Source organism: Cupressus sempervirens, chromosome 3 (genome assembly GCF_028749045.1).
Source record: "Cupressus sempervirens isolate cs-2001-9-10 chromosome 3, ASM2874904v1, whole genome shotgun sequence".
Lineage (NCBI taxonomy): Eukaryota > Viridiplantae > Streptophyta > Pinopsida > Cupressales > Cupressaceae > Cupressus > Cupressus sempervirens.
The window spans coordinates 234,094,546-234,120,875 of NC_143120.1; the positions used below are offsets into that span (position 1 = coordinate 234,094,546).

At 34.8% G+C, this 26,330-nt stretch overlaps 1 protein-coding gene across 2 annotated transcripts in view; it reads right to left on the reverse strand.

Annotated features, from left to right (window-relative positions):
- The window catches only part of LOC149565716 (uncharacterized), a 161,821-nt gene that overhangs the window by 18,330 nt on the left and 117,161 nt on the right, over positions 1 to 26,330 (reverse strand). For both annotated transcript variants that reach the window (XM_089819207.1, XM_089819208.1), the window contains one exon: positions 7,955 to 8,389. In XM_089819207.1, the coding sequence (XP_089675333.1) occupies positions 7,955 to 8,389 (435 nt within the window). The remainder of the gene's footprint in view (positions 1 to 7,954; positions 8,390 to 26,330) is intronic.

The window sequence follows — 26,330 nt, forward strand, 5'->3', positions numbered from 1 at the left end:
TGATACCACTGTACTAACCCCAATAGGTTATACTTCTTCAAACACCAAAAATCTTTATACTTTAGTTGTTTGACATTTCCTCAAACACTTTGCAAGCAAGTTCTGATACCAATGTAATAAGGAACTAATATTCAAATGCTATTCTTTTGGTATTATTTGTGCAAATACATGGAAATGAGATGCAAAACAATTTTGATTCTGAATTATCACAGCCAAATCATATGCTGATGAGTACAATGACAATAGTGATGCCCGAGAGTGGAAATGAATCAAACAAAGACACTGTAGCGCAGCATCGTGCTTGCATACTGTAGCAATCAAAATCTATCCTCCAATTTAAGCACAAAGTAGAACTCCTGAATTGAAGCTCTCCCAAATACCAAATCCAATGGATATTTCACCACCTCAAATGGTTGCAACACTGAAGAGTTGTCGTTCTCCAATGGCTAACTGAAATCAGAAACCTTAGTTTCTTCTCCGAACTTGATATCAAATGCAATTCACAAAATCGGATAATAAACAATGACGCTCTCACCTCTATTTATACTTTTCCTTGACCCTCGTAGAAAGAAATTAAATATTTAATAATTACATTCTCTAGAAGTTTCCCCCTTCCAATAATTAATGCACTTGCTAGAAGCTTTTCTCTTGCAATACAATAATTAAATAAAATATTTAATAATTGCATCCTCTAGAAGTTTCCCCCTTCCAATAATTAATGCACTTGCTAGAAGCTTTTCTCTTGCAATACAATAATTAATTGTGCTTCTAAAAAATAAAATCACTAGAAACTTCCCCCTTCCAATAATTAATGCATTCTCCAATAAATTAAATTAATTAAATATAAGATCACCTCTTTTTTTTCTTCTTTTACTGTTTCTTTTTTCTTTTTTGGAGGACTTTATAAGAAATTAATTTAATCAATTTCTCCAATTCTCCACTTAGCCTTCGGAGAATGTAAAGGCTAAGAATTCCACTGATATGCTAAAAAGATGGGGACATTACACATTGTCTAAGAATTGGAACATAGGATGACATCAAATGAGAGAATCAATATGCCATAGATTAGACTTTAGAGCCCTTTCTTGTGGGTTTTGGAGGAAAACCGAATTTGTTGTGCCAAATCTTCCTAGACGGGTAGCAACCATCTTGTTTGGGCACTAATCAACTACAACAATTTATTTTTGAGCAATAATTGCTGCTATCAGAACATTATCAAAGCTGAAAACAATCTAAGTATTCCTCAACCCAGCAGCAATCATTTCCAGGTCTGCAATATGAATATCAAATAGAAGTCTGATTTACAATATTTTTCGAGTCTGGTTTGTTGAACAAAGTTGAAATTTTAATTTTCAGTCATAGTTGGATGCTAAGTTTGTAATGGCTTCCAAAAAAATATATTTCAACATGAGTTATATTAACATATTTTATTATTTTAATGTGGGGCCAGCAAATAGGCAAAAAATCACCATTTATTAAATTTTTTTTGAAGTTGAATTTTATTTTAAAATTGGAAACTTCAAGCAGTCCCCAGGACGGATGGGAAGTGGCTACAAAGTCTCAGGAATGGTCAACACCATCTGGAAACGTGTTGACGTTTCCAAAGTTTCGAGGACAAGTGTCCAATTTTCTTGCTTGGGTGGGGATGGCTTGGAAACATTTCTGGCCATCCCCAAGTCCCCGAAACGGGGACGGTTTTCAAAACTCAAGGCTTAGAGCTAGAAACATGTCCCCGAGTAACATAGTCTCCAAGTTAGTGAGTAGTGTGTTTTAAACTTCTTTTTTGTTGGGCAAGTTTGTACAAAAGCAGGCAAATTTCAGATAAAAATAATTACAGGGTCATATACATTTTTCACACTTTCTTTCTTGAAATGTTAAATTTTTAATCTAATATGTTTCGTAATTGAGTTTTTCTTAAAAAAATGTTTCTTTAAGAAATTTGAATTTTTGGTACTTTCAATGCTGTCAGGTTTTTGCAGATATTCTCCAAGTTTGTAAACTATGGCTACAAGTCCTAGTCATTTTTAGTTTGTAGACGTGGTTTACAATCCATAATGCTGAAATAGGAAGCTTGTGGAATTTATTGTACATTTTTTTGTTCAACGTTTTGAATCAAACGACATGATTCATTGCCAAGAAACTCAAGACTCTAACAAGAGAACACAATATAATGATGGCTACCAAAAGAGGACAAACAAAAGGAAAAGAGTCGATTGAAAAATCAAAGCAAAAGCAGAGGGGAGGTATAAAGGGCCAAGGGAAATGGAAAAGAAAAAAAAACATAAAAAATTCACACATTTAATGTATATAAAAATATAAAGAATAATGATTAAAAAGTTCAAAATATATATTAAAATGTAAAAAACTAAATTACTTACATAAATGCATACATATATACATATATATAACCTCAACTATAGATAATATGAAAGAATTTATGAAATAAAATCGAAAAAGAAACAATAAGAAAAAAAGAATAATTTACAATCCTAAAAATTAAAAACAAACATCTAAATAAATAAAGGAAGAAAAATAGAAAACACTAAAAATAATAGAAATAAAAGAGAAAAAAGATACAAAAGAAAAATAAAATGTGATATTTCCATTCTAAAATAAATTTGAAAATAAATAATGACAATAATACAATTTTAAAAAATATGTAAATAAATATATGATAATGCAACTTCAGTTTTTTAAAGCTTCTATACGAAATAAATTTGCAATCACAAAAAAACATATCATGCATGAAGAGACTAAAATATATCTGTTGACATATATTAAAAAATGAAAGACAAGCATTAATAGCCTTAGAACCAATCAATACAACATTACCTACATTATGATATGTTGGTCAGCCCAAACACTCAGTAAGTATGTGTAAGAGGAGAACAGTGACCCCAATATCAAACCGGCATGCAACAGCCTATATCAATGTTCAACGTAAAGAAAGCCTAAACACCAGACAATATTTAGATAGCATTAAGAAGATAGCATCAGCAAAAATGACAACTAATCTGATCAGTAAGCTCGTAGAAAAATGCATAGTATGTGATGTGGCAAATACTAGAGCAAGAATAAGTTGTTAAAGGGAGCCCGTGATAAGTAGTTAGGCACTGCTACTCATAAAAATAAGAATCAGCGTCCAATATTTAATGCAGAAGCATGTAACTACAAAGCCATTAATTGAATACAAGAACAAATGATTAAGCCATTCAATTACCAACAACCAGAAACAACCATCGATAAGCAACTATAGGATGAATAATATTATAGTCGGTGATTGTTATGAGAAAGGTGATTATTGAATCATCAATGCTAGAGATAGTTGACATCAAATGGTTTGGCAGCAGTTTTATCTAAATCTAACTATTAGCAATGATTGGCCACTTCTACTAAATAGTGATGAAGAACCACAAATGAATAGGTTTTCAATGTAACAGTTAAAAGTCTTAGCACTGTCAATTTACATAGTGATCATTAGCTCTAAATCAGCTTGCACTCGTATTATTAACCAAGAATTAGGAATGTATGTCTCCTAATTGTAACTTATATTCAAAAAAGTGTGACTCTTAGTTGTAAAGGCACATATGTAGAGATTGCAAATGAGATGTCAAAGGGGAATAAGGAGAATATGCATTGGTACTAATCAAAGGATCATGAAAGAAATAAATTAATATTGAGGATCAAATATACATATATTGAGGTGTATAATCACACATTCGAATGTTTGAATAAGCATATTTGAGTGATAAATTCATTCCTAAAGGCAGATTTGAGTATTGAAGGTATGCATTTGAACAATTTTCTTTAGCATTTTCTTCATCGTTTCAAGTTTTTCTAAAGTTTCAAATTTATTCCATGTTCTCTATAAGTTTTGAAGTATTCTTTTTTTAATAAGTTGCAAGTGCAACAATGAGCAGTCAAATATTAGTGGATGGGGAGGGATCTCAACAATCTAAAATTTATAAAAGGTCTCCTTTATGGAGACACACTACAAGAATTGCACATTGTAGTGGAGGTGGGGGTTCATTTGGAAACGTAATTTTTGTCTAGGAAAATATACAAGCTCCTAATCTAGAGTCAGACTTCATTTCTTGGGCCCTGGGCTAGAGGGATTAATATGTGTGAGGGGCCTAATAGGAAAGGGTTGGCACTTGGGCAAATAGTAGTATTTTTAAAAGAACAAGAAAATATTACTAAAACAGTTTCAAAAGGGAAACAAAGTTTTGCTAGTGGGAAAAATCAATAATACCACCCACTCACCAAGCCTCTAGACATCGTTTCATGCCTATTCTTTCTAGGGAGGATGATGATGTACAGGAATCACAACACTTGCAAGAGAGGCCCATTATAAGGCTTTTCAAGATGAGTTGAAACTTGAGAGATAAAGCTGATGAAAAAGTTGAACAATACCAATGCAAATGGTGTTCCATTTCACTTAGTTGGACCACCTTATTAGAGGGAGATGGTAGTAGCAATAAAATAGTGCATCTTCTAGTTACCATGACCCTAGATATGAAAAGGTGTGCACCAACTTATTGGATAATGAGAGAAAAAATGTAGAGACTCAACTCAAATCTATAAGAGATTCTTGGGTTAAGACGGGTGTCTATTGTCTCAGATAGATGAAAAGATTGCAAAAACCATCCTCTGTCCCCCAAAGAAGCAATGTTTTTGTAGGTGGTTGATTGTGAGGAGCAACTAAAAGATTCTGAATTTATTACTCACATTCTCATTGATTCCATAGAGGCAATGGGTAGTGATAATGTTGTCAAACTTATTATGGACAATGCAAAAGTTTGCAGGGCTGCAAGTGCATTGGTAGAGGCACTGGGTATTGATAATGTTGTCGAAGTTATTATGGACAATGCAAGCCATTGGCAACCAAATAGATTGGGGGAAGCAAATATATGAGGGTGAGGAGATTCAAATGCTCGTGACAAAATGTTGGTGATGCAAGCCATTCGCAACCAAATAGATTGGGTGAAGCAAATATATGAGGAGGGTGAGGAGATTCAAATGTTCGCGACAAACCACCCTCTATCACAAGCAATTTTCAGAACTTTCTCCAAATTGGAGTTATTGAAAGTAAATTTTAAAATTTAATTTATTTAGTTTCATTTATGAAATATGAATTTATGTCATGTTTTACATAATTAAATGTGTTGTTAACTTACTATTAACGTGTTTTTAAGTAGCTGAAACCCACTTTGCACATGCACAATTGTCCTTAGATGACTTGTGAGGGTAAAGGAAAGATTGTCACAAATGGGGATTAGCAAACAATGGGGCATTTGAAAACAATCAATTACAACAAGGACCCAAAAGGTCAAGGCAGTGATATTGGATGATAATTGGTGGACTCAGGTGGAATACGTATTAGAATTCACCAATCCTATCATGTCTATGCTTAGGTTTGCCTACACAGATCAGCCATGCTTGGGGGGCATCTATGATGCAATGGACACCATGTTGGAGAAAGTCGAAGTGGTAAGTTATAGTACAATCCTCTATCCAAGTTTATTACTATTAAAATATAGCTAAATTTTAAAAGTTTTAATTTATATAACTTAGATCAAGACAACTTACGTGAACATCATTTACTATTCATAGCCTAGATCATTCAAAGGAGAGAGAGAGAGAGAGAGAGAGAGAGAGAGAGAGAGAGAGTGACCCTACGAACAACTTATACAAAAAGGTAGAAGCAATTGTTCTTCACCGTTGGAACAAGATGACTACTCCTTTGCATCTCCTAGCTTATGCTCTTTCCCTCATGTATTATAGCCCATAAGTACTTGCTATTCCGCATAGAGTGGCACCTTATAGAGACGTTGAGGTTGCTAATGGGTATAAGAGGGCATTCAATAGGATCTTCACTAATGCAGAGGTGAGGACCAATGTTAGGAAAGAGTTTGGGTTATTCATTTCAAGAAAAGATGCAGATCCTATTGGTGTGAATGATCAAAACAAAATAGATGGTATTACATGGTGAAACCTCCATGGGAAAAATAATGTGTACCTCCAACCTCTTGCAATAAAGATCCTATCACGAGTAAGTTTTAATTTTAAATTTTAAGTGGTTTTTTTGCCACTTGCTATGTATATTACAACACTTGATTTTGTTAGATTTCTCTCTAGGTTGCTAGCTCTTTTATCGCTAAGTGGAATCAGAGTACATACTCCTTTATCCACTCAGTGAAGCATTATTGATTGGGCTCCAAAAAAGCAAACAACTTCGTGTTTGTCACAACAATTTGCAGAGAAGCTTTAGGATGTGGCACTCGAGTCTGTTGACTTGGATATGACAATTGAGGATCTTACTAGAGACACTCTGCTTGATATAGATGAAAAAGATGACACAACACCCTCTACTGCTTGTGGAACCAGTTATGGTTAGAAAAATGAGGAGGATGAATTACTTCCAGCCACTAAAGATCCCAATGATTCATATTTCTTAGACAATCCATCTGATGACTGAGAACACTTTCATGATTACCAAATCATATTTCAAACATTATTTAAGTCTAAGTAGTTTTGTGAATTCAATATCATGATTTTGATTTTCCCTTTGAATGACAAATCCTAATGTTTATCTTTGATATTTGACATCGATGAATAGTCCCTCATCATAGATTCATAGATTGATATGATTTAGTTTTAGGATTACATATATTTCTCTTGTTTTTTTAAATAAATAATGCATATATATAGACTTACGAATCCTTATGAATCATAATGGGAAAAAAAATTCACAAATCCATGAAAGGGATTCTCGAACCCAAATCCATTCCCTAACGTGAATCAACAACTAAGATTTTCATACATTGGGTTGAGTTCAAGTCTGCATCAAGAATTTGCATGCCATATCTGAGGCAAATCTGAGTCTAGTCACAAGGGTCAAATGCTTCATCATTTGTGCTCTCAATGACCCATGATACTGTGGAAAATTGGAAACTCCAATGTAACACGGGGACTTGCACCCCCCTCCCGAACCTCAAAGTACCCATCCTCAGGACGTCCCTGCACCAGGTACTTGCGTACCCAAGTATCCCCACCTCCATCATTCTACAACCATGTTGTCACTAAGATGGGTACTTGGATTTCTATTCGAGTTTTGATTTTTTAATGTTACTATTGGGTATGTAATATGTTACTATGTTGATTGTTCAATGGTTCTAGTTCATCTTGCAATTTCGCTATATTCAAGTATTTTAATTTTGTATGTTCTATTGAAACATCATTTCATAACAAGCATTTCAAGTTCTATATGTATACCATACAACACCCCTCCCTGCCTTGTCCTCCCCTTGCTGCCATCTCGGAGGCCCATTTTCTCCCCCTCCCAAAAACTCGTCCCAGCATCCTGACATACCCCAGTACTGGTGTTAGATTGGGAAACTATCAATAGAAAACACCTCCCTATTACAAATGAAATAAGCATTAATAATTCTCTTGATGGCATCAGTTCTGCTTAACACACTCTAATACAAATGCTGTTACAGCCCCAAGGTTTCCTCCTGCTTGATGAAGCACCCAACAAATGCATTGTGGCTGTTGTTTAAGACCTGTAAATTCAGAAGCATATTGAAGATTTGAAGAGTTTGCACCTGTGAACTCGGTGGGTCTTAGCAATACATTCAGAGAATCATTTGTGTTTGCAAAAACAATATAGTCAGATGATTCTAAAGCTTAGAAGTGTTAGCAGAAGGCAAGGCGGTGTTGCTGACTGGATGAGCATTGTGATTAGTATTCATGTCTTTTGTTGTCTAAGTTAGAAGGGGTTAACTTTCAAACCCCGTATGACACCAGTTTGAAAAATGATTGTTAAGTTAGGAAAACAAACTGATGCCTTCTAAACATTAAATTGAATAACTGAAACAAGATAAACAAAATAAATGGATAATTGTCGATTTCAGTTGAGCATATAAATCTCAGAGTAACAAAAGCAGAATACCTCAACAGCAGCAGCAGGTAACCTACTAAATGAACGTCTTTTTGCTGAGACAGAAGAATCCCCATGTTGCTCTTTCTGCTCCTGGAAAGCACTTTCTTTGGTGGGAGATTCTAATTCTAACGGTACAATTTCTGCAGCAGAACTGTATTTGCAGTGCTTCTCTTCATTTGCCTGTGCACAATCTCTATTTTTCTTATCTTTTTTGTCCATTTTGCGTACAGATGGTTTTGATGAAGTATCATCTTCAGGGGGGCCAAAATCAGCTGCCTTCCCTTTTCTCTTTGTTGCTGAGACTTTCTTTTGCTGTTTTCCATTCGAAAAACTAGAATCATCTTGTCCTTCATCAGATTGCCTCTTTTTGTTTGACTGCTTCCCAAATTTCTGATTCTTTTCTGTTCTCCTACTTTTATCAGGAGTAGTATGTCCTGAAATCTCCTGCACAGATCAATTAAGTATGAAGATGTACTAGCAGGAGCCATTAAGTCAATACAATAAAGCAACATCTGATCAGGGAAAATGAAATACATGCTTGTTCAATAAATAGTCACCATTACACAATAACGCAATACAAATTAATGTCTACAATCGGCTTATCCCATTAGTTAAACATTTAAGGCTTCCAGAGCTAAATTGTATGACAACAAAATAAAGAAAGCCCAGGGCCTCTATAAATGTGACAACACATACCCAACAAAGCAAAAATATAGTCAGAAGCACAGAAATACTGATTCAACCATCTTATGTGTGAGCACTGCCATTCTCCAAATCTTACAACAAAAGTTTAATTTATTTGTTCTTCCATGGAAAACTCCTGTATCCAACTTCATTACATAGTATGCTAACAGCAAAGAAGTTATAACATTGTTGTTATCAGGAGAGAAAAATTACCAAGATTACAAAACGTGACATGTGACAAAAGCCAAACACACAGAGAAGAGGGTAGCTAAAACATTAAGCAATATTTCTGTGTAGGAATTACAGAGCACTAAAGAAACAGATGCATCTTCCTCAAAAAGTTAGTTGTAAACCTGGCATGCATAAAATGCTAATAGGACATGCATTTTTAGAAGGCATGCAATCCAGCATGTAGAAAAATGCTAGTGGAGACATGCAATTTTAGAGGGCAAGCAATATGTTGCTCACATGCTGAAAATCAAAACATTCATGCATGCATCAAGACTACACATGCATACTTGATGAAGGGGTTGAATCATGTCCTCCCAATGGAAATCAGTTTATTGTAGAAACACTCAAGAAATAAGTTGAAATAACTCTCCAAATAGCACTCAAGGAAAGGATTCATGGAGGGCTAACTCGAAGAAATAACTCTCCAAATAGCACCTAACGAAAGGATTCATGGAGGGCTAACTCAAAGAAATAACTCTCCGAATAGAACCTAACAAAAGGATTCATGGAGGGGAGTTAAGTCCCTATACCTTTGAAGAAAAAAACTTCATTGAAAATCACTAGATGTCATAGTTACCACCAAGCTATCTTCTGGAAGAGACTAGTGCCTAGCCACATCCAATTTGTTCGTCTCTAAAACACCTTTTCTCTTTCAAGAAGGTGACGGCAAAATGCTTTCTATCTCTGAACTTAGTCCATAACATTTAGTAATTCAAAATATACCATACGCTAAGCCTACTTCCTTCCCCGAAAAGTAGAAGAATGAAGAAAAACTTTCCCCTTAATATTTTATAGGGCTTTGGACTATAAAAGGACCAATAATATCTTCCAAGTGATTTTCCAAATCCCCCAATAAATTATAATTCACTGGCATTCTTGATTGTGCACGCCTTGTCAAAGGAAGTTGGGTTCCCTTTACTGCCTCCTCTTTTACTCATTTTGGGCTATGTATTTAATACTAAACGAAAACAGAACTATAAACAGAATACAAAGAACATAATAATTTATATAGGACACATAACACAGTCAATTGGCAGAGAGATATAACTTTTCAGTCCATGTAATGTCTATCCAATGCTAGTTTTGTTCTCAGTACCAATTCACAATCTAAAACACCCGACGGCTAAGAGTGCAAACCATAGGTTCCCTAAAACTACCCGAGAATATTCATTATATTGATGTTAAGTATATTTAACCAAATAACCTACAGGTCTGAAAGTGCAGACCGTACTTCTTCTTCTTACCCTAATATATCATTAGGTTGGCATTAGATTGTATATTTTCCTTAGGAGCCGGCGACTTCTCAAGAAGTAACTTGATAATCCTTAACTAATCTAACACATTTTGTTAGTTAGATGTTATTGTGTTTATCTTTCAGATCCCCGACTTATAGGAAGATTAGTTATACTTAGGAAGGGACATGTCCCTTTGAGGGACATACCCTTTAGCAAGGATATATAGGGAGGTTATCGGTGCAGTTTGAGGACACATAGTAACAATTCAATCTGCTCCTCTAAGCATCTATATCCTGTGATTGATTTCAAAGATACTCCCATTCAATCAAAGGTTGATTATTCCTTATTGTATCGGCATTAGAGAAGTTCAGTGCTCTACACATGTTATACAATTAAGTCTATTTATTCAAGCAATATCATCATACTGATCTATTGCAGAAGTATATAATTTTCTGATCAGAAATATAGGTGGCAACTTCCTCAATATTTAGATTATTAGAAGACCATTCTCAGCAATCAAGGACTGAAATAAAAGTCTGATTCAAAGGATACAAAATTTGCAAAATTTTTACATGGTATCAAAGCTCTGGTAGTTGAACCTAGGCTCTGCAAAATTCAATTATCAGACCTCATATATATCTAGCAACTATCTCCTATCTTCAATGGCATACACAATCAGACCCGAGGATAGGTTTGATGGGAAAGAACACTTTGAGGCCTGGAAATTGAGAGTCATGATGATTCTTGAAGAGAATGATATAAGACAATTCATTGATAAAGCATCCAAACAACCACCAATTGAACCTCATAAATCTATATGGAGCAGAGCAAATAGAAAAGCCATTCAAATCATTTTAAATGGAGTAAAAAATGATATCATACCTATGCTTAGAAAACATCAAACTGCCTTTGATATGATGAATGCATTACGAAATGCATATGAAGTAAACAATGCAACTAGGGTTCTCGCACTAAAAATGCAACTAAATCACATTCAGATAAAGAAAGGAGAATCGATAAATTCTTACTTCCTAAGGGTTGCCGACATTAGAGACGAACTATCAAGTATAGAAACCACTATTAGTGACACAGAATTAACACTAATGGCTATAGAAGGATTGCCAGATTCATGGGAGACATTTGCACAAGGACTAAGTGCCAGAGATAATCTTTTGAACTTCAATAGACTTAAGAACGATTGTCTTCAAAAGGAATCCAAAAAACTAAACAAAGGAGGGAAACCAAAAACTGAAGATGCAGAACTTCATGTTCTTAATACAAATTCCTATAAAGGCAAGAAGAAGCATTTCAAAAAGAAAAAAGAAAATCAAAAGAATGGGAAACCCAAAAAATATCTATCTAAAATAAAGTGTTTCAAATGTGAAAAATTTGAACACTACAGATTTGATTGTCCTAAAAATTCTAAACAACAAGCAAACTGTACAAATGTTATTAGGGAAGAAGATACTTATGATCCTGAAAACCGTGTTTTGTATTCCTCACTATCAAATGAAATTTCAAATAAAGCATGGGTAATTGATAGTGGGTCTTCTAGACATATAACAGGATACAAAGAAACACTAGACTCTTTATCAGAGAAGGTTAACGGTGAAGTTACCAATGGTGATAATTCAGCACACTCCGTTGAAGGAACTAAAAATGGCACTTTGAAACTAAAATCAGGAAATACTCTTCTTCTCAAAGGTGTACTATACGTACCAAGAATTAAAAGAAATCTAATCTCAATTACAGCACTTGAAGATGATGGGCATAATGTTGCATTCGTGGATGGCAAAGTATTAACTTGGGCAAAGAACTCCATCAAGAAAGCAAAGTTAATTGATCAGAGAAAAGGATATTTGTATGAATTGAATACAAAATCTAGTCGATCTATTCAAGCCTTAGTTCATGAAGCTGCAGATATAAATGAAATATGGCACAGAAGATTAGGGCATCTAAATTTCAAAACTTTATCAACTATGGAGAAGATGGTTATTGGATTGCCCAAACTAAATAAAGACCACTCAAGCATTTACAAAGGGTGTGCTCTAGGTAAGAACACCAGAAGTCCTTTTCATGATAGTACTAGAAAAACAAATAATGTACTAGAATTAATTCATTCAGATTGATTTGGACCTATGTATGTTCCTTCTCTTGGAGGATTCTGGTATTATATCTCGTTCATAGATGACTTCTCTAGGAAAACATGGATTTACTTTTTAAAATGCAAAGAATCAGAAGAAATCCTACAAAGATTTAAAGAATTCAAAACAATAACTGAAAACTTTTTAGGGCATAAAATTAAAACCCTTAGAATTGATAACGGAGGACAATATACCTCAAACTTGTTTAAAAGGTTTTGTAAGGAATCAGGGATTAAGAGGGAGTACATTGTTCCTTATAATCCAAAACAAAACGAGGTAGCAAAAAGAAAGAATAGGACAATTATAGAAGCTACTAGAGCCATAATTTTTGATCAAAATCTAGAATATTATCTTTGGGTAGAAGCCTCTTGTACTATTCTATATATTCAAAACAGAGGCCCACATTCTTACCTTAGAGATAAAATTCTTGAAGAAGTATTTACTAAGGTCAAACCTAATATAAGTCATCTTAGGATTTTTGGATGCCCTATATATATCCATGTTCCAAAAGAAAAGAGAACCAAGTTAGAACCCTCTGGGAAGAAAGGTATTTTTGTAAGGTATAGTGAAACATCTAAGGCATATAGGATTTTCATACCTGGATAGAAAAATATTGAACTTAGTAGAGATGTAATCTTTGAAAATCTTACATTCAAAAGAGCCCTAAGTTCTGAAGACCTTCTCCTTTATCTAGTTCTAAAAGAAATAGTGAATCTAGGTCCCAGAGGGAGAACTTAGAAAAAATTGAAGATGAAATTCAAAATATGAATCTTGAAGAAAATCAAAATTCAAAGAAAAGACCACTTTGAGCTATTAAAATAGTCGAGGCAGCTCAAGACCTTGTTGCACCTTCCGAAACAGTCAACGAGAGTAAAAGACCCAAAAGATTCTTTAATTATACAGCAAACATGAGTGATTTATCCAAATCAAAACCAACCAATCCTTCTGATGCTATTAAACATACAACCTGGAAAGAAGCTATGACATAAGAATACCAATCTATTATGAAAATGATGTTTGGGAAATTGTTCCAAGACCTAAAGGAAAATATGTTGTCTCTTCCAAGTGAATATTTAAAATAAAGCATGTTGTTGATGGTAGCATTGAAAAGTATAAAGCTAGATTTGTAGCCAGAGGATTTTCTCAGAAGGAAGGGATTGATTATGAAGAAACCTTTGCTCCTATTGCCAGATATACCTCCGTAAGAACAGTCATAGCAATTGTAGCATCAAAGGGATGGAAAGTACATCAAATGGATGTAAAAACAACATTCCTAAATGAAAAGATTACAGAAGAAGTACATTTGGAGCAACCTGAAGGATTTGAAACTCATGATCCTAACACTTTTGTTTGCAGGCTCAAAAAAGCTCTCTATGGGCTTAAACAGGCTCCCAGGGCCTGGTATGAAAGAATTGATAAGTATCTTGCTGGCTTAAGATTCTCCAAGAATGAAGCCAATCCCAATTTATATTATAAAAGAGATAAAGATGATATGGTAATTATGATACCGTATGTTGATGATTTACTAATAACAGGTGATGATAATCTCATAGATCAGTGTAAGAAATATCTAACTAGACAATTCGAGATGAAAGATTTGGGACTCCTTTATTACTTCCCAGGACTAGAAGTACAACAAAATTCTGACAGTATCATACTTAATCAAGAGAAGTATAAATCAAACATTTTGAAGAGATTTGGAATGTGGAATTGCAAACCTATGTTTCCTCCAATGGAGACTAATGTACATAAATTTAAAGAAGCAATAGCAAAATCACCTTCCATAGATTCTACTCTCTATAGACAGATGATTGGGTCCCTTATGCATTTAGTAAATACAAGATCGGATATTTGCTATGCAGTTAATGCCTTAAGTCAGTTTATGTGTAAACCAAAGGAGATTCACCTAGTTGCGGTTAAACACATTATGAGATACTTACAAGACACTCTTAATTTTAAACTCAAATATGAGAAAGTTTGCTTAGACTTACATGGATTCACTGATTCAGATTGGGGTGGAAGTGTTAAAGACAAAAAAATTACTTCAGGATGTTGTTTCAGTTTAAGATCAGAGATGATATCTTGGATATGCACAAAGCAGTTTTCAATAGCTCAGAGCTCCACGAAAGTCAAACACATTGCAGCAGCGATGGCCTCTCGAGAAGCAGTCTAGCTAAGGAAGTTACTTGTAGGATTATTTGGGCAAGCCATGAATCCTACGATTATTCATTGTGATAATCAAAGTTCCATCACGCTTTCAATGAATCTAGTTTTTCATGACAAGTCCAAGCATATTGAAATTCCTTACCATTATGTAAGAGATATGGTAGACAAGAATTTTGTAAAATTAGAATACATTTGCACTGCAGAATAGACAGCAAACATACTCACCAAACCTCTATCTAGAGTGAAGATAGAACACTTCAGGAGGAGACTTGGTATGGTTGAGTTGTAATCCATTTGTACTGTTTATTATTAATAAAATAATTTTATTTTTGTTAGGCTATTGACTGTTATGGGCTCCACTATTTGTCTTCATTATTTAAGAGGTGACAATCTCAGAGATAATAAACAATTGTATAAAAGACATTATGAGAGATGACGATCTCTTAGATAATGTGCTAAACAATAAAGTTATGTTGTAAGATCTAGATGGGTTTTAGATCATATTGTGATGTTGACATTGCTAAGTCTATGAGTCAAAATTTGGATAAAGGAAAAAATTTAGTATTCTCCAAGTTTATCCTGTATTCTAGTAGATCTTAAACTCAAGATCGTGTTGTGATATAGGAATATCAGTTTCTATGAATCACAACTTGGATAAATGAAGAGATTAAATTACTCTTCAGATTTATCTTGTATATTATCACTAGTAGCAGTGATTTGTCATATCACAGGTTTAGTAATATGACTTTGTATCATGTGTTCTATGATACCACATACTAAGAAGAGTCAGACAGATATAGAGTATTAATTCTTGCTTATTCATCTGTATTGGTGTTGCTAGATATAATATCTCTTTGTAGGATTATCGGGTTAAGAGGGAGCGTTAAGTGTATTTAACCAGATAACCTACAGGTCTGAAAGTGCAGACCGTACTTCTTCTTACCCTAATATATCATTAGGTTGGCATTAGATTGTATATTTTCCTTAGGAGCCGGCGACTTCTCTAGAAGTAACTTGACAATCCTTAACTAATCTAATACATTGTGTGTGTTAGATGTTATTGTGTTTATCTTTCAGATCGCCGACTTATATGAAGATTAGTTATGCTAACTTAGGAAGGGACATGTCCCTTTGAGGGACATACCCTTTAGCAAGGATATATAGGGAGGTTATCGGTGCAGTTTGAGGCTACACAGTAACAATTCAGTCTGCTCCTCTAAGTGTCTATATCCTGTGATTAATTTCAAAGATACTCCCATTCAACCAAAGGTTGATTATTCCTTACTGTATTGGCATTCGAGAAGTTCAGTGCTCTACACATGTTATACAATTAGGTCTATTTATTCAAGCAATATCATCATACTGATCTATTGCATAAGTATATAATTTTCTGATCAGAAATATTGGTGACAACTTCATCAATATTCAGATTATTAGAAGACCATTCTCAGCAATCAAGGACTGAAATAAAAGTCTAATTCAAAGGATACAGAATTTGCATAATTTTTACAATTGACTTATACATAACACAACATAATTTCTTCAGATTGGCAAAACTACTGCCAAAATCCACATGAGGTTGATTATTTTGTTCACGATGATTATGATTTTTTTTTCTACATGTCTATTGCTTCTTGGATTTCATTAAACCTTCAATATTTGTATTCCCTTCAACTTCACATTTATAATTCTTGGTCTTCATTTGAAAAAATAGGACCTTAATGAATGAGATGATTGTATTTGCTGTATCTCTTACATCTAAGGTGAACACCTTCAACATCAAAAGATAGAAACCATTTGAAACCTCTGACTTTGAGGATTACAAGTTTTGAAAATGTAGAGATCCACACAAGTCCAAGGATAAACTAAAAGGTCTTTTCCATGTTAAGGTCAAGAGATATCTATGGCCACCCCCAACAATTTGAAACTCATCTCAAAAATATAAGAAGACCATGATCCTTTGTAATTGAACTAAGCTTCTGTCAGATTGTATAACTTTTACTTTACCAGTATATATATGATGATCTGATATGTACCCTTTCTGCTGATGGTATAGATTCAACAAAGATTTGATTTCAATTATAATCTTCAATTCAAATAGCCGATCTCCTAATACAAATGTTCGATCCGATGCATAATCTTCTATATATTAACTGTCACTGCAAATGTCTTTGCTTGATAGGATTCATCTATCTGCAGTTATGGAGAACGATCTGATATGCAAGTAATGTGTCTCTGTGACTATGTAAGTAACATAATCAAGTAATTGATCTGCTGTAGCAAGAGGTATAGAACTGTATGTTTATTCTTTATTCGATCTGAAGGAGAAGTAGTTCATTAATTGATTTCGATGATTAACTTCCTTCATCAATCTTGCATATATAATATATTCAAGCGTTGCATTGATCAGTTAAGATCTTTCAACTCCAAGAGGCACGATTTGTCATAGTTAGTATTCACTAACTAATCCGGTCCTTATGGACTTGATTAGTTAGTGGATACTAACTATCGTTATTCATCAGTGATTAAGATGAATACATACCTTTATGATGTCCAATCTGAATATATCTATAGACGCAAGGAATTCACCTTAGTTAGATGATAGTACAGGTGCAAGATCAGGGAAATGCTTTTCGGGTTTGCTATGATATGCACATGTATGGAACATACATGTACAGTTGCTCTCCAGTGATCTGACTGATGCTACTCATCAACATCCTTTGTGTAGAATATGCATGTGTTTCCAAATAAAAGACATCGCGGGATTTCCTTTCAAGAATGAAATCCCACGTGCAAGTACTTCATAGATAGGCTTGTATTTCTAAAGAAATAAGTCCCGACCCTAGAAATCCCCATCCTAATAAAGTTCAATCACAAAAACAGTCATAACATAGCCATTTGCCAAAGAACAAAACCTCTTTTTTGATTAGTCATCCAATTTATCCTAATCTGTACAGAAAGCTCTTCTAATAACAGTCGAGTGTAGCGAGCATATAATGCCTATTGTTATATTTAATAATTGGCTATCTAGCAATGTGTTACCTATCTGTATTAAGTTAGATGGCACACTTGGGTAGTTGTAAGTGTTGGTTGCTTGATATTTGTGTTCGTATTGGCAATTGTTGGGTCCTTCAAAAAAGTTATGCATCATCAAGGAAGGTAGGATGGTGTATTTGAAAGAAATGTAATCCTTGACCTACCATCTCGGCTCTTCTTAATAATAAACTCATGAGGGAGTAAAGATAATTTTTCTCATGTATCTTGTACTACAACCATCTTTATTGTTATTTCACATATGTAATTTATTGAATATAGCAGTAAACATTTGGCGTCATTTCCTTAAAAGAAATTGAGTCAAAATTGTGTGATTCATGCCCTTGGATCTGAACAAAGACAAAAGAAGGCTACAAGGTGGTCCAGACCAAGTAACTAAGTAATCCAAAGATCTTTATGGATTGTAGAGGTGACACAAGGGTGAATGATGATTAGGGCCTGAGGCTCGCCTAATCACCAAACCACCTCACAAAAACAACAACACAAGGATGAGAGAAAGAAATGCAAAACAACTTGTAATCATTCAATTAGACTTCATACATGTCAGGCTGTGAGGCCTTCCTAGTTACGGCTAGTATAATATGAATCAATTATAGAATCCTCATACATGAAAGATCCACAATCTCCCAACTCTCTAACAGATTCATTCTCCCGCTTTCTAACTTCCTCCTCCCTCTCTAAACCTAGAACAGACCACCTATTTAAAGTGCACAAAAATGATAACAAAACTTTTTTGATCTGCACTGGAGAAAGTAAGGACCCAAATATAGGTCCACACGCTTCCCAATGATCGATCCCATTATAAATCACGACCACATATTAGATACACGGGTCGACTCTCAAAGAAGAACCAAACAAAACAACTCGATGACACAAGAAACAAGACATCACTGAGCAGACACAAAAAAGTCACCCAAGTCACTCGATGAACACAATACTTGACATATAATCATGCTAGCTCGGTGAACAAAGCCAAAAACACTTTGCTGAACCAGCTGCCCAAACAACTACCAAGCAGAACAGCAATGATAGCCGAGCACATCTACCAAGCACGATTGCTGCCAACCCAAGATGCTCCTGCATCAAGATGTAATGCCCCACTTATAGAATAAACTCTAACAATAAATTATTAAAAAATATATAAATATATTACAAATCATTATTACAACTATCAATAGATATTACATTTTAATAAATCATTGATATTAATTTATTAATATGATAACATATTGTATTACTAATAAATAAATAAAATTATAGAAGAGCTTGGATTGGCTAAGATCTTCACTAATAACCACCAAATAAGTTAAAGGCACCTATGTATCGAAAGATACGACATGGTTTATTCAACAAGGAAAACAAATTCAAATAAATAATGGGGAAGGAAAAAAGAATTGGAAATAGCACATAACATCATAGAAAGGCAAGTCAAAAAAATTCTCACCAGCTATCAAGATTACTCCCTCGGCTTAGTACAAAAAATGCAAATGAGAAAGGATCGAATCAATACTTTTGCAACTAGCATTGCCAAATCCCTTAGATTGATCTTTTACAAGAACCTCAACCGTTGAGGGACCTATGCAAGATAAGGAGTAAATTGAAGACAGCCATTAATTATAGTGTTGATAAGGAACGTTAGTTCTTATTAATCCTAAACAACCAATTGATGATCATACAATAATCAATATAGAATGGGTTATACGCCATAATTAATCTACTTCTGGAGGAATATGATAATCCTTGATATTTAACAAACTCAGGTGAATCAATTCATACCATAGTTGGACTACTCGGCGAGTTTCACCTACTCACCAAGGTTTTCCGACTAGCAATTTTTTCACAAAAAACTTGCGACTCGGCAAACTTAAAACACGTCGAGTTTTTTCAAAAAGCTAGAGTAATCACCAAGTTTTTGGCAAAAACTTAGCAAGCTTTTCAAAACGACTTGTCCACGCTTTCATGCCAACATTAAACGGCAAAAAACTTTTTTTTACTTTACCACCTTGTGTTGCTGCGTTTGAAAGCTTGAGCACTAGAAAGAAAAAGGATTCCAAGTCATTGTTAGGTGATTGTAAGCTATTGAAGGTAGATTTGAGAGGACTTCAAGAGGATTTCAACCTGTATTGGAAGAAAAATCTCTTTTGCAAGTAAGTTTGTTGAGTTTGTTTTTATACTTTTAAAAAATGTTCTATTATTTTTTTGTTGCATGTACATGAATTCAAATTCATTCCTAACTAGTTCGGAATGATTTTGAATCATTTGAAAGCATTTGAACACTATGTTTGACAAAAAATAAAATGAATACATTGTTGTAATGTCTCCTTCTTTGCACTAGGCCTTTCTAGCACCTTTTGAGTCCATCTTTCCATCCGGATAGGCTAACAACATTAATCTAGAGGATGCACCCAGTCACAGTAATTTATTTGGTTTCGTTTGGGGAAATATTTGAGGAGCTTTTCTATAGTTAAGTCACTTTATTTTATGAAGTGGATTTATAAAGTTACTTTATGACTTAAAGTTATTTTTATAAACAAAAGTAACTTTAAGTGAGTAAAAGATGAAAATGGCTTTTATCCCACATTGCCTAGTTGTTTGTACTTCCGATCATATCAAGGTTATAAAAGCAATAAGCTTCCTTGGGATTAACACCATGAAATATATCAACATATTGAAAGATGATATTGGTTGCTTTAATGTGACTGGGTTTCTTAAGGGCGAAACCCCTTAAGAAGAATTGGGAGACTGGACGTAGCCCCAGTATCTCTTCGAAGACTGTCCCAAGTCCAAGTACAAATTTGCAGCATAACACATCCTTCAAAGTAGAGCCAACATTTAGAAGCAAATCAAGTAGCAGTCGCATCACTTGTAGTTCTTTATACTAGCTAGTTAAATCATATGCTCAGTCCCCAATACATCTATAGTTGTGGGAGGTATACGGATCAGTAAAAGCAAAGGGTGACACTAGTATGCTCACAAAAATCTATCCGAGGAGGTTGAGTCACTAACGGTAGGGCGATAGGAGTGATGTGCAGACAACACCATACGTGTTGCAACAGTGGGTGGATCTAACAACACCGATACCAATCGGAAGTCTTAATAACTATCCCCTCCAATCACGTCACAGCAAGGAGGTTGCACAGCAAGCATTACCAACAGTCTGATCTCCAAGATTACCAAGTCTAGCACGACACCAAACTCAGCCTAGCTACAGGTTGCGAGTCTCTTGCAAGCGTCACTTTAGCGGATATGAGTATGCCATAAGCTGCACCAAAGGGGATTGGAAGGCCACAAATCTAGACACGTCAATCCACTTCATTATTGAGTCTGCATGTGCATTGTTAGAGGCTACCGTAACTCAAAATATCCATACAAGTGGCATCGTTGGAGTTGGCAAGTCAGCACTTCCATTGAAGGGCCTGTGCTTTAGTTTCTTGGCTCATTCTGCATAATATAAAGGCATCATTCATTGTTTTGCATCCACGACCGAGCAAGGATCATCACTTGTGGATTTCAACGCCATTACTCAAGCTCCAGGTTCTTCTTTCCTAATTACTATATTTTGTAGAATAAGAGGTTGTATCTGTTGTCCAATCTCTAGTTTAGGTGACTGAGATTTCGACTCATTAACTATTGTGTACTCTTCCTTTTGGTTAGAATGTATGAACGTGAATGAATATGAAATGATATGTAAATCAATGTGATTCATGAATTTTCCTTTCCACATTTGAATCTAGCACATGTTGTCAATGTCATTCCTTTGGAGACTGAATTTGTGGTATGCTTTAACAAATTCACTCTGCATTGATTCCTCTATATGTTGAGCGTTTCCTTTACTCCTCGGATTTCAAATTCTTATAATCAATATTTTTTTGAAGAATATGTAGTTTTTTTTAAAAAACAAACCCTAGCAATTTGTGTAGTTAATGATTAACTTTGAATGATGCCCAAAAATAATCACACTAATTTACCTAGTTTCTATTTCTAAGTTCTAACTTTGTTTAATTAATTTTCAATAAATTTTAATTTGTGTTTTAAATTTCTGTGAAGGACAACAATTAAGCATTTAATAAACATGGCAACTTCAAAGGAAGTGTGGCCACAAACACCATGACCATCTAGATATATAGGCACTTGGCCTGGAAATGCAAGAGATGAGGCATGGAGGTATGCCTATGAATTTCCAAATGAAATTGGGAAGGTATTGTGCATTCAATGTGAAAAAGTAATTTCTAGAGTAATTATTTTTCTATAAATTTTAATATTAGTTTTGAAGTTCTATATGTAGGACAACAGTTAAGCATTAAATAAGCATGGTAAGTTTTGTTGGGTGGATATTTTGCAACTGACAATTTTAGGTAAAAATCTAGTCACAAAATAGAATGACCAGCCACAATGTGCAAGACACAATCTCTCCTACCTTAAAGGGAAGGCTCCCCCTTCTCACCATTCCTTGGATCAACTCAAGGTAAGCAAGAAGTCGAGAGTTTTTATAAAATGGGTGTTACCAATATCCTTTCTTCTTATCTTTCAAGAAAGAATCCACTTACTCTTAGAGCGAGTAATGGGCAGGGTGAATCTCTAACTACACTTCTATCAAGAGCTGAAAACAATGATACCAATAAACTTTCACTAACTCAAAAGCTGGCTGAAAATGTACCAATTTGGCTCTAAGTCCGGTCGTACTTCTATATGGAAAAGTTTTACAATTAGGGCATAAAGACTCCTAAAAGTAAAAATAACTTAACTATTTTGCGAATTAAAAAAAAAGTATAAGCTACAGAAAAAGCGTCTAGCTATACACTTCACAATTAATCCTAGTCAAAACTCTGGCTCCAATTGCTTCTTAACTCTTTTATATTCAATTCACAAGATATAATTACCAAGAACACAAGATAACATGAACCAAAGTTAACTTAGATGAGTTATAGACAAACCTTATAACTCACGCAAGTAATAATCTCACTTAATCAACGTTAAGTCTCAAATACTCCTTTGTATTCACTTTCTCTCAAAAAAGTGCTACACAAACAAAGTTCTGCTGGCACAATTTCTCCAGAGCTCTCTTGCATAAAGATAATGATGATTCTACAATGAGGGGACACTCCTTTATATAGGCACAGGAGTTGAGAAAAAGGTGGAGGAAAAAGTGGGAGCAACTCAAAAAACTTTGATGTAGTCTAACTACAAGAGAAAATATAGGGTTACATGTAACTGACATGCAACTCACATTACATCCTTTTACATACATGTAACTCGCATTACACGTAATTACACTTTTTCATGTAATGCATCCTCTTAAACCTACAAAGATGAAATAAAAACAACAATCTTAAAGATTGTTTCTCAATGCCTTGAATTTGACGATGATATCACGCACTGTGGGAAGTTCAACAATTGTCATGGTCTTTGATATGGCTTCAATCCTTACTGCATCTACATATGCTAATTCCACAAATTTGAAATTTGCTGCCATAGTATCAAACAAGTGTTTTGTCAAGGATTTATACAAAACAAACTTGTTCATTGTGTGCGAAACAAAGCCTTCAAAATCTACATCAGCATTGACCTTGATTGTATATTCCAAGCTTACCCTTTCAACTGCAATGAGATTACCAAAATCATCAATAACATAGCATCCCATATGTTTGAAATCACAAGTAACACCTATTTTAGTTGTCAGACAATCTCCAAGTGTCGCTTGCAACTTTGTGATCAGCTTCCTCAATGTTTCCTCTCTGTAACCAATAAGTCCTTCAAATCTAAAAAACATTTCAGATGACGGAAAAATGTCAAATAAGACCAAGGCATCTAGATCAAAACTTTCCATTTCATCCCAATCATTAAGAATTTCCTTCAAATTATCCACTTCTTGAATCAAAGAAGAGATCAAGTTTCGCTCCATTCCATTCATCTCTTTGATGCACCTGAGAACTACAAATGTCTTTGTGGTGGCTAGGACTCCTTCAAAGATGATTTCTCCTATCCAACACTTGGCGGCTTCAATCAGCTTCCTCTCCTTGGATGTTTGAGACATGGTAACAACACTTTGACAAGATTGTTGTCGGATGACCTCATTAAGGCATGAAACCTCTTGTTTCAGTAGATTTTTCTTCTCCCATAGCTCATGATTGTTTTTTGATACATTTGCCAATGCATCTTGAGCATCTTGTAAACAACTCAAACGTGACTATTTTTTGATTTCTATCTTAGTGAACTTGTAATCAAGACAATTTCCTCCACAGCTTTGTCCACGAAGGGCTCAGCAACTTCAACAAACTTAGTTTTATCTTAATCAACCAAAATCCTTGAAACAATCTTATCTTTCAAAGAATTGGATTTGGTTTTCTTAACAAGAAGATTTGGATTTGGTCTCATTCCAAATCGGTTAGACATTGCACCAGTCTCTCTAGGCAGAGACAGTCCTACAGCAACTCTACACGGCATTCTAAGACTGTGGCTAGCTCATGGGTTTACCCCTCTATTACTAATTTCTTTGTGACAAAAAAGGACCATTAGTCCTTACCTTGTTTTCTTTATTGTTTTGTGTATTGCTTTCGTTTATTTTTTGCCACCATTTGTTGCTTCTACTTTGGCCGACTCTTCTGTTTGTATGCTTTGTCCCATAAGCCTTGATGGTTTTTCGTAAACATTAATATTTTCTTATCTTATCTAGCAATACGACCACTTTTCTTCTATTTGTTATGATTATGGTCAACCATGCAGGCAAGCTGAAACGTTTATCCGCAAAAGCAGATATAGTGGAGACCATTGGCATTGATCTAGATTGTATTTTCGTTGTAACTGAACAAGATTCAGTCTGCACACAACTGAAGGCATAGGAACATGCTAAGAAGATTCTATCAAAAAAAGCTCAAAACCCATCAAAGACGTATCAAGTTGGGAAACTTGACCACTTGTTAGAGTTTGAAAATCCTCAAACACATTTGCCAAATGCTCATATTGTTCATTTGTAGGAATAAGAAAAGCAATAGAAGAAATAGGAAGGGTCGTTGTATAAATTTTCGAGACTGGAATAGGAGTGAAAACTGTGGAGAATGAATCCACATCATCATCTACCTCATCCAGAAAAGGTGCTTCATGAATAGATGGTGCATGAGTTTGTTCAGAATTTGGAGGAGATATGATCATGACTTTCCCTTCTTCATCTGTATCTTCCTTATCTGATTCTATCTCCAGTTCCTCTTTTGATTCTTCCTCTGATGCTTCAACTGGTTCAGAAATCTTAGAAGACTTAAAACCTTTTCCACCCTTCAATTTGAATTTGAGGGAACCTTTAGCATCAGAAGATGAGGCACCATCTTTCCCTGTAATCTTTAATTGTGACTTCTTGCCAGGAGGGCCAAAACTTCCACAATCCAATCCCATCTTAGGATTAACTCTTTTAAGGTCTTTATTTTTCAGTCAATTGTTAGTGTTTACCAAGATGGATTGAAATCTATAAATGATAGATGTTCCTTCCATCTGTTGCCACTAAATAGGAAAAGGGCACTTCTTATCAAAATCGGCTTAATGAAACTCCAGATCAAGAATGTTGTTGTCATCTACAAATTGGAAATCTGAAGAGATCTCCAACATGTTGAGATCGATTAATTGTTGCAAGGTTAATCTGCAGTAGTCCATCTTTATGATGTCAAGCTTTGTTCTCATATCAATCCAAACATCATCAATGCAGTGAACATGCATGAATGCTCTTTTCATCTGACAATTCATCTCTCGGTAATCAAAGTCAAATTTGGCCTTGAGCTTCTTCAAGGTTATCAATTGCAACTCTGCTTCCATATTCTTCGCTTTGGACACAGAAGTGATTGAATAGTTGCCACTAGCCACGAGTTTAGCTGAGGTAATACTAAAACTAGGCCTATGAATAGCATGTTGATCACTCTGCACATCCATGAGCTGTCTAGCTAGCTCTATCAAGATGATTCGATCTGTAGCATACCTAGGTAAGGTATACGGCTCGCCTTTAAAATATCCAACTCTCAAGCATGTAAAAGTTGGAAATTGAATAAAAATACAGCCGTATTGCTTCACCTTTTCCCATGCTGCATCAAATACTTTTTTGACAAATTATTGTCTATCGAACAAGCACCGAAAATGTCCAAAGAAAGCATCTTGAACTCTTTTGTAATGAAATTTACTATTTGCCAAATTGATTTAGTCATAATAATCTCAAATTGGAACTTAAAGGCGATCTCCCTTGGTTGAGAGATCTGAGAAAGATCCCATAGCAATAGCAATGTAAACAAAGTAGGAGTTCCTCTAGAAGGGTGCTGAAGTTCCAACGTTGTCTATCTGTTAACAAAGTGCAGTGCTGATGAGCTCTCCCCAAAAGATGTGTTCTTTGTTTTCCATGTTTTGAAAGATGAACTTATACATCCATGGCTCGAAATCAATAGAATCTTTTAGACCGCAAATTTTGCTAACAAGGATGATGAGATCCTTATATTCTTGTTTGAAGTTTGACCGATGAACGATCTTTGGCCATCTGGAGAAGTTGTTAATTTTATTGTCTATCTAGTATAGGTTGACAAACTTTTGATAATCACCTTTTTGCCCATTCCAACATGCCAAAGATGATTCCTTGGTTAGATCTGCACATTCTACTTTATGTGGTACTTTAAAGATTTGCTCAATAACTTATAGATCAAGGCTAATGATAACCTTACCGTCAACATCTTTGATAGTCTTCGTCTTTTAAATAAAGCGTCGTGCACATCCAAGAACAAAATCAGATTCCATAGCTACCATAGAAAATGCACACACCAAGTGAATGTTACTTCTTTTGATGCGCTTCATCTCGTGACCAACAAGATTTTCAACTCTTCATAAAAAATCAGCCATGTCCACATG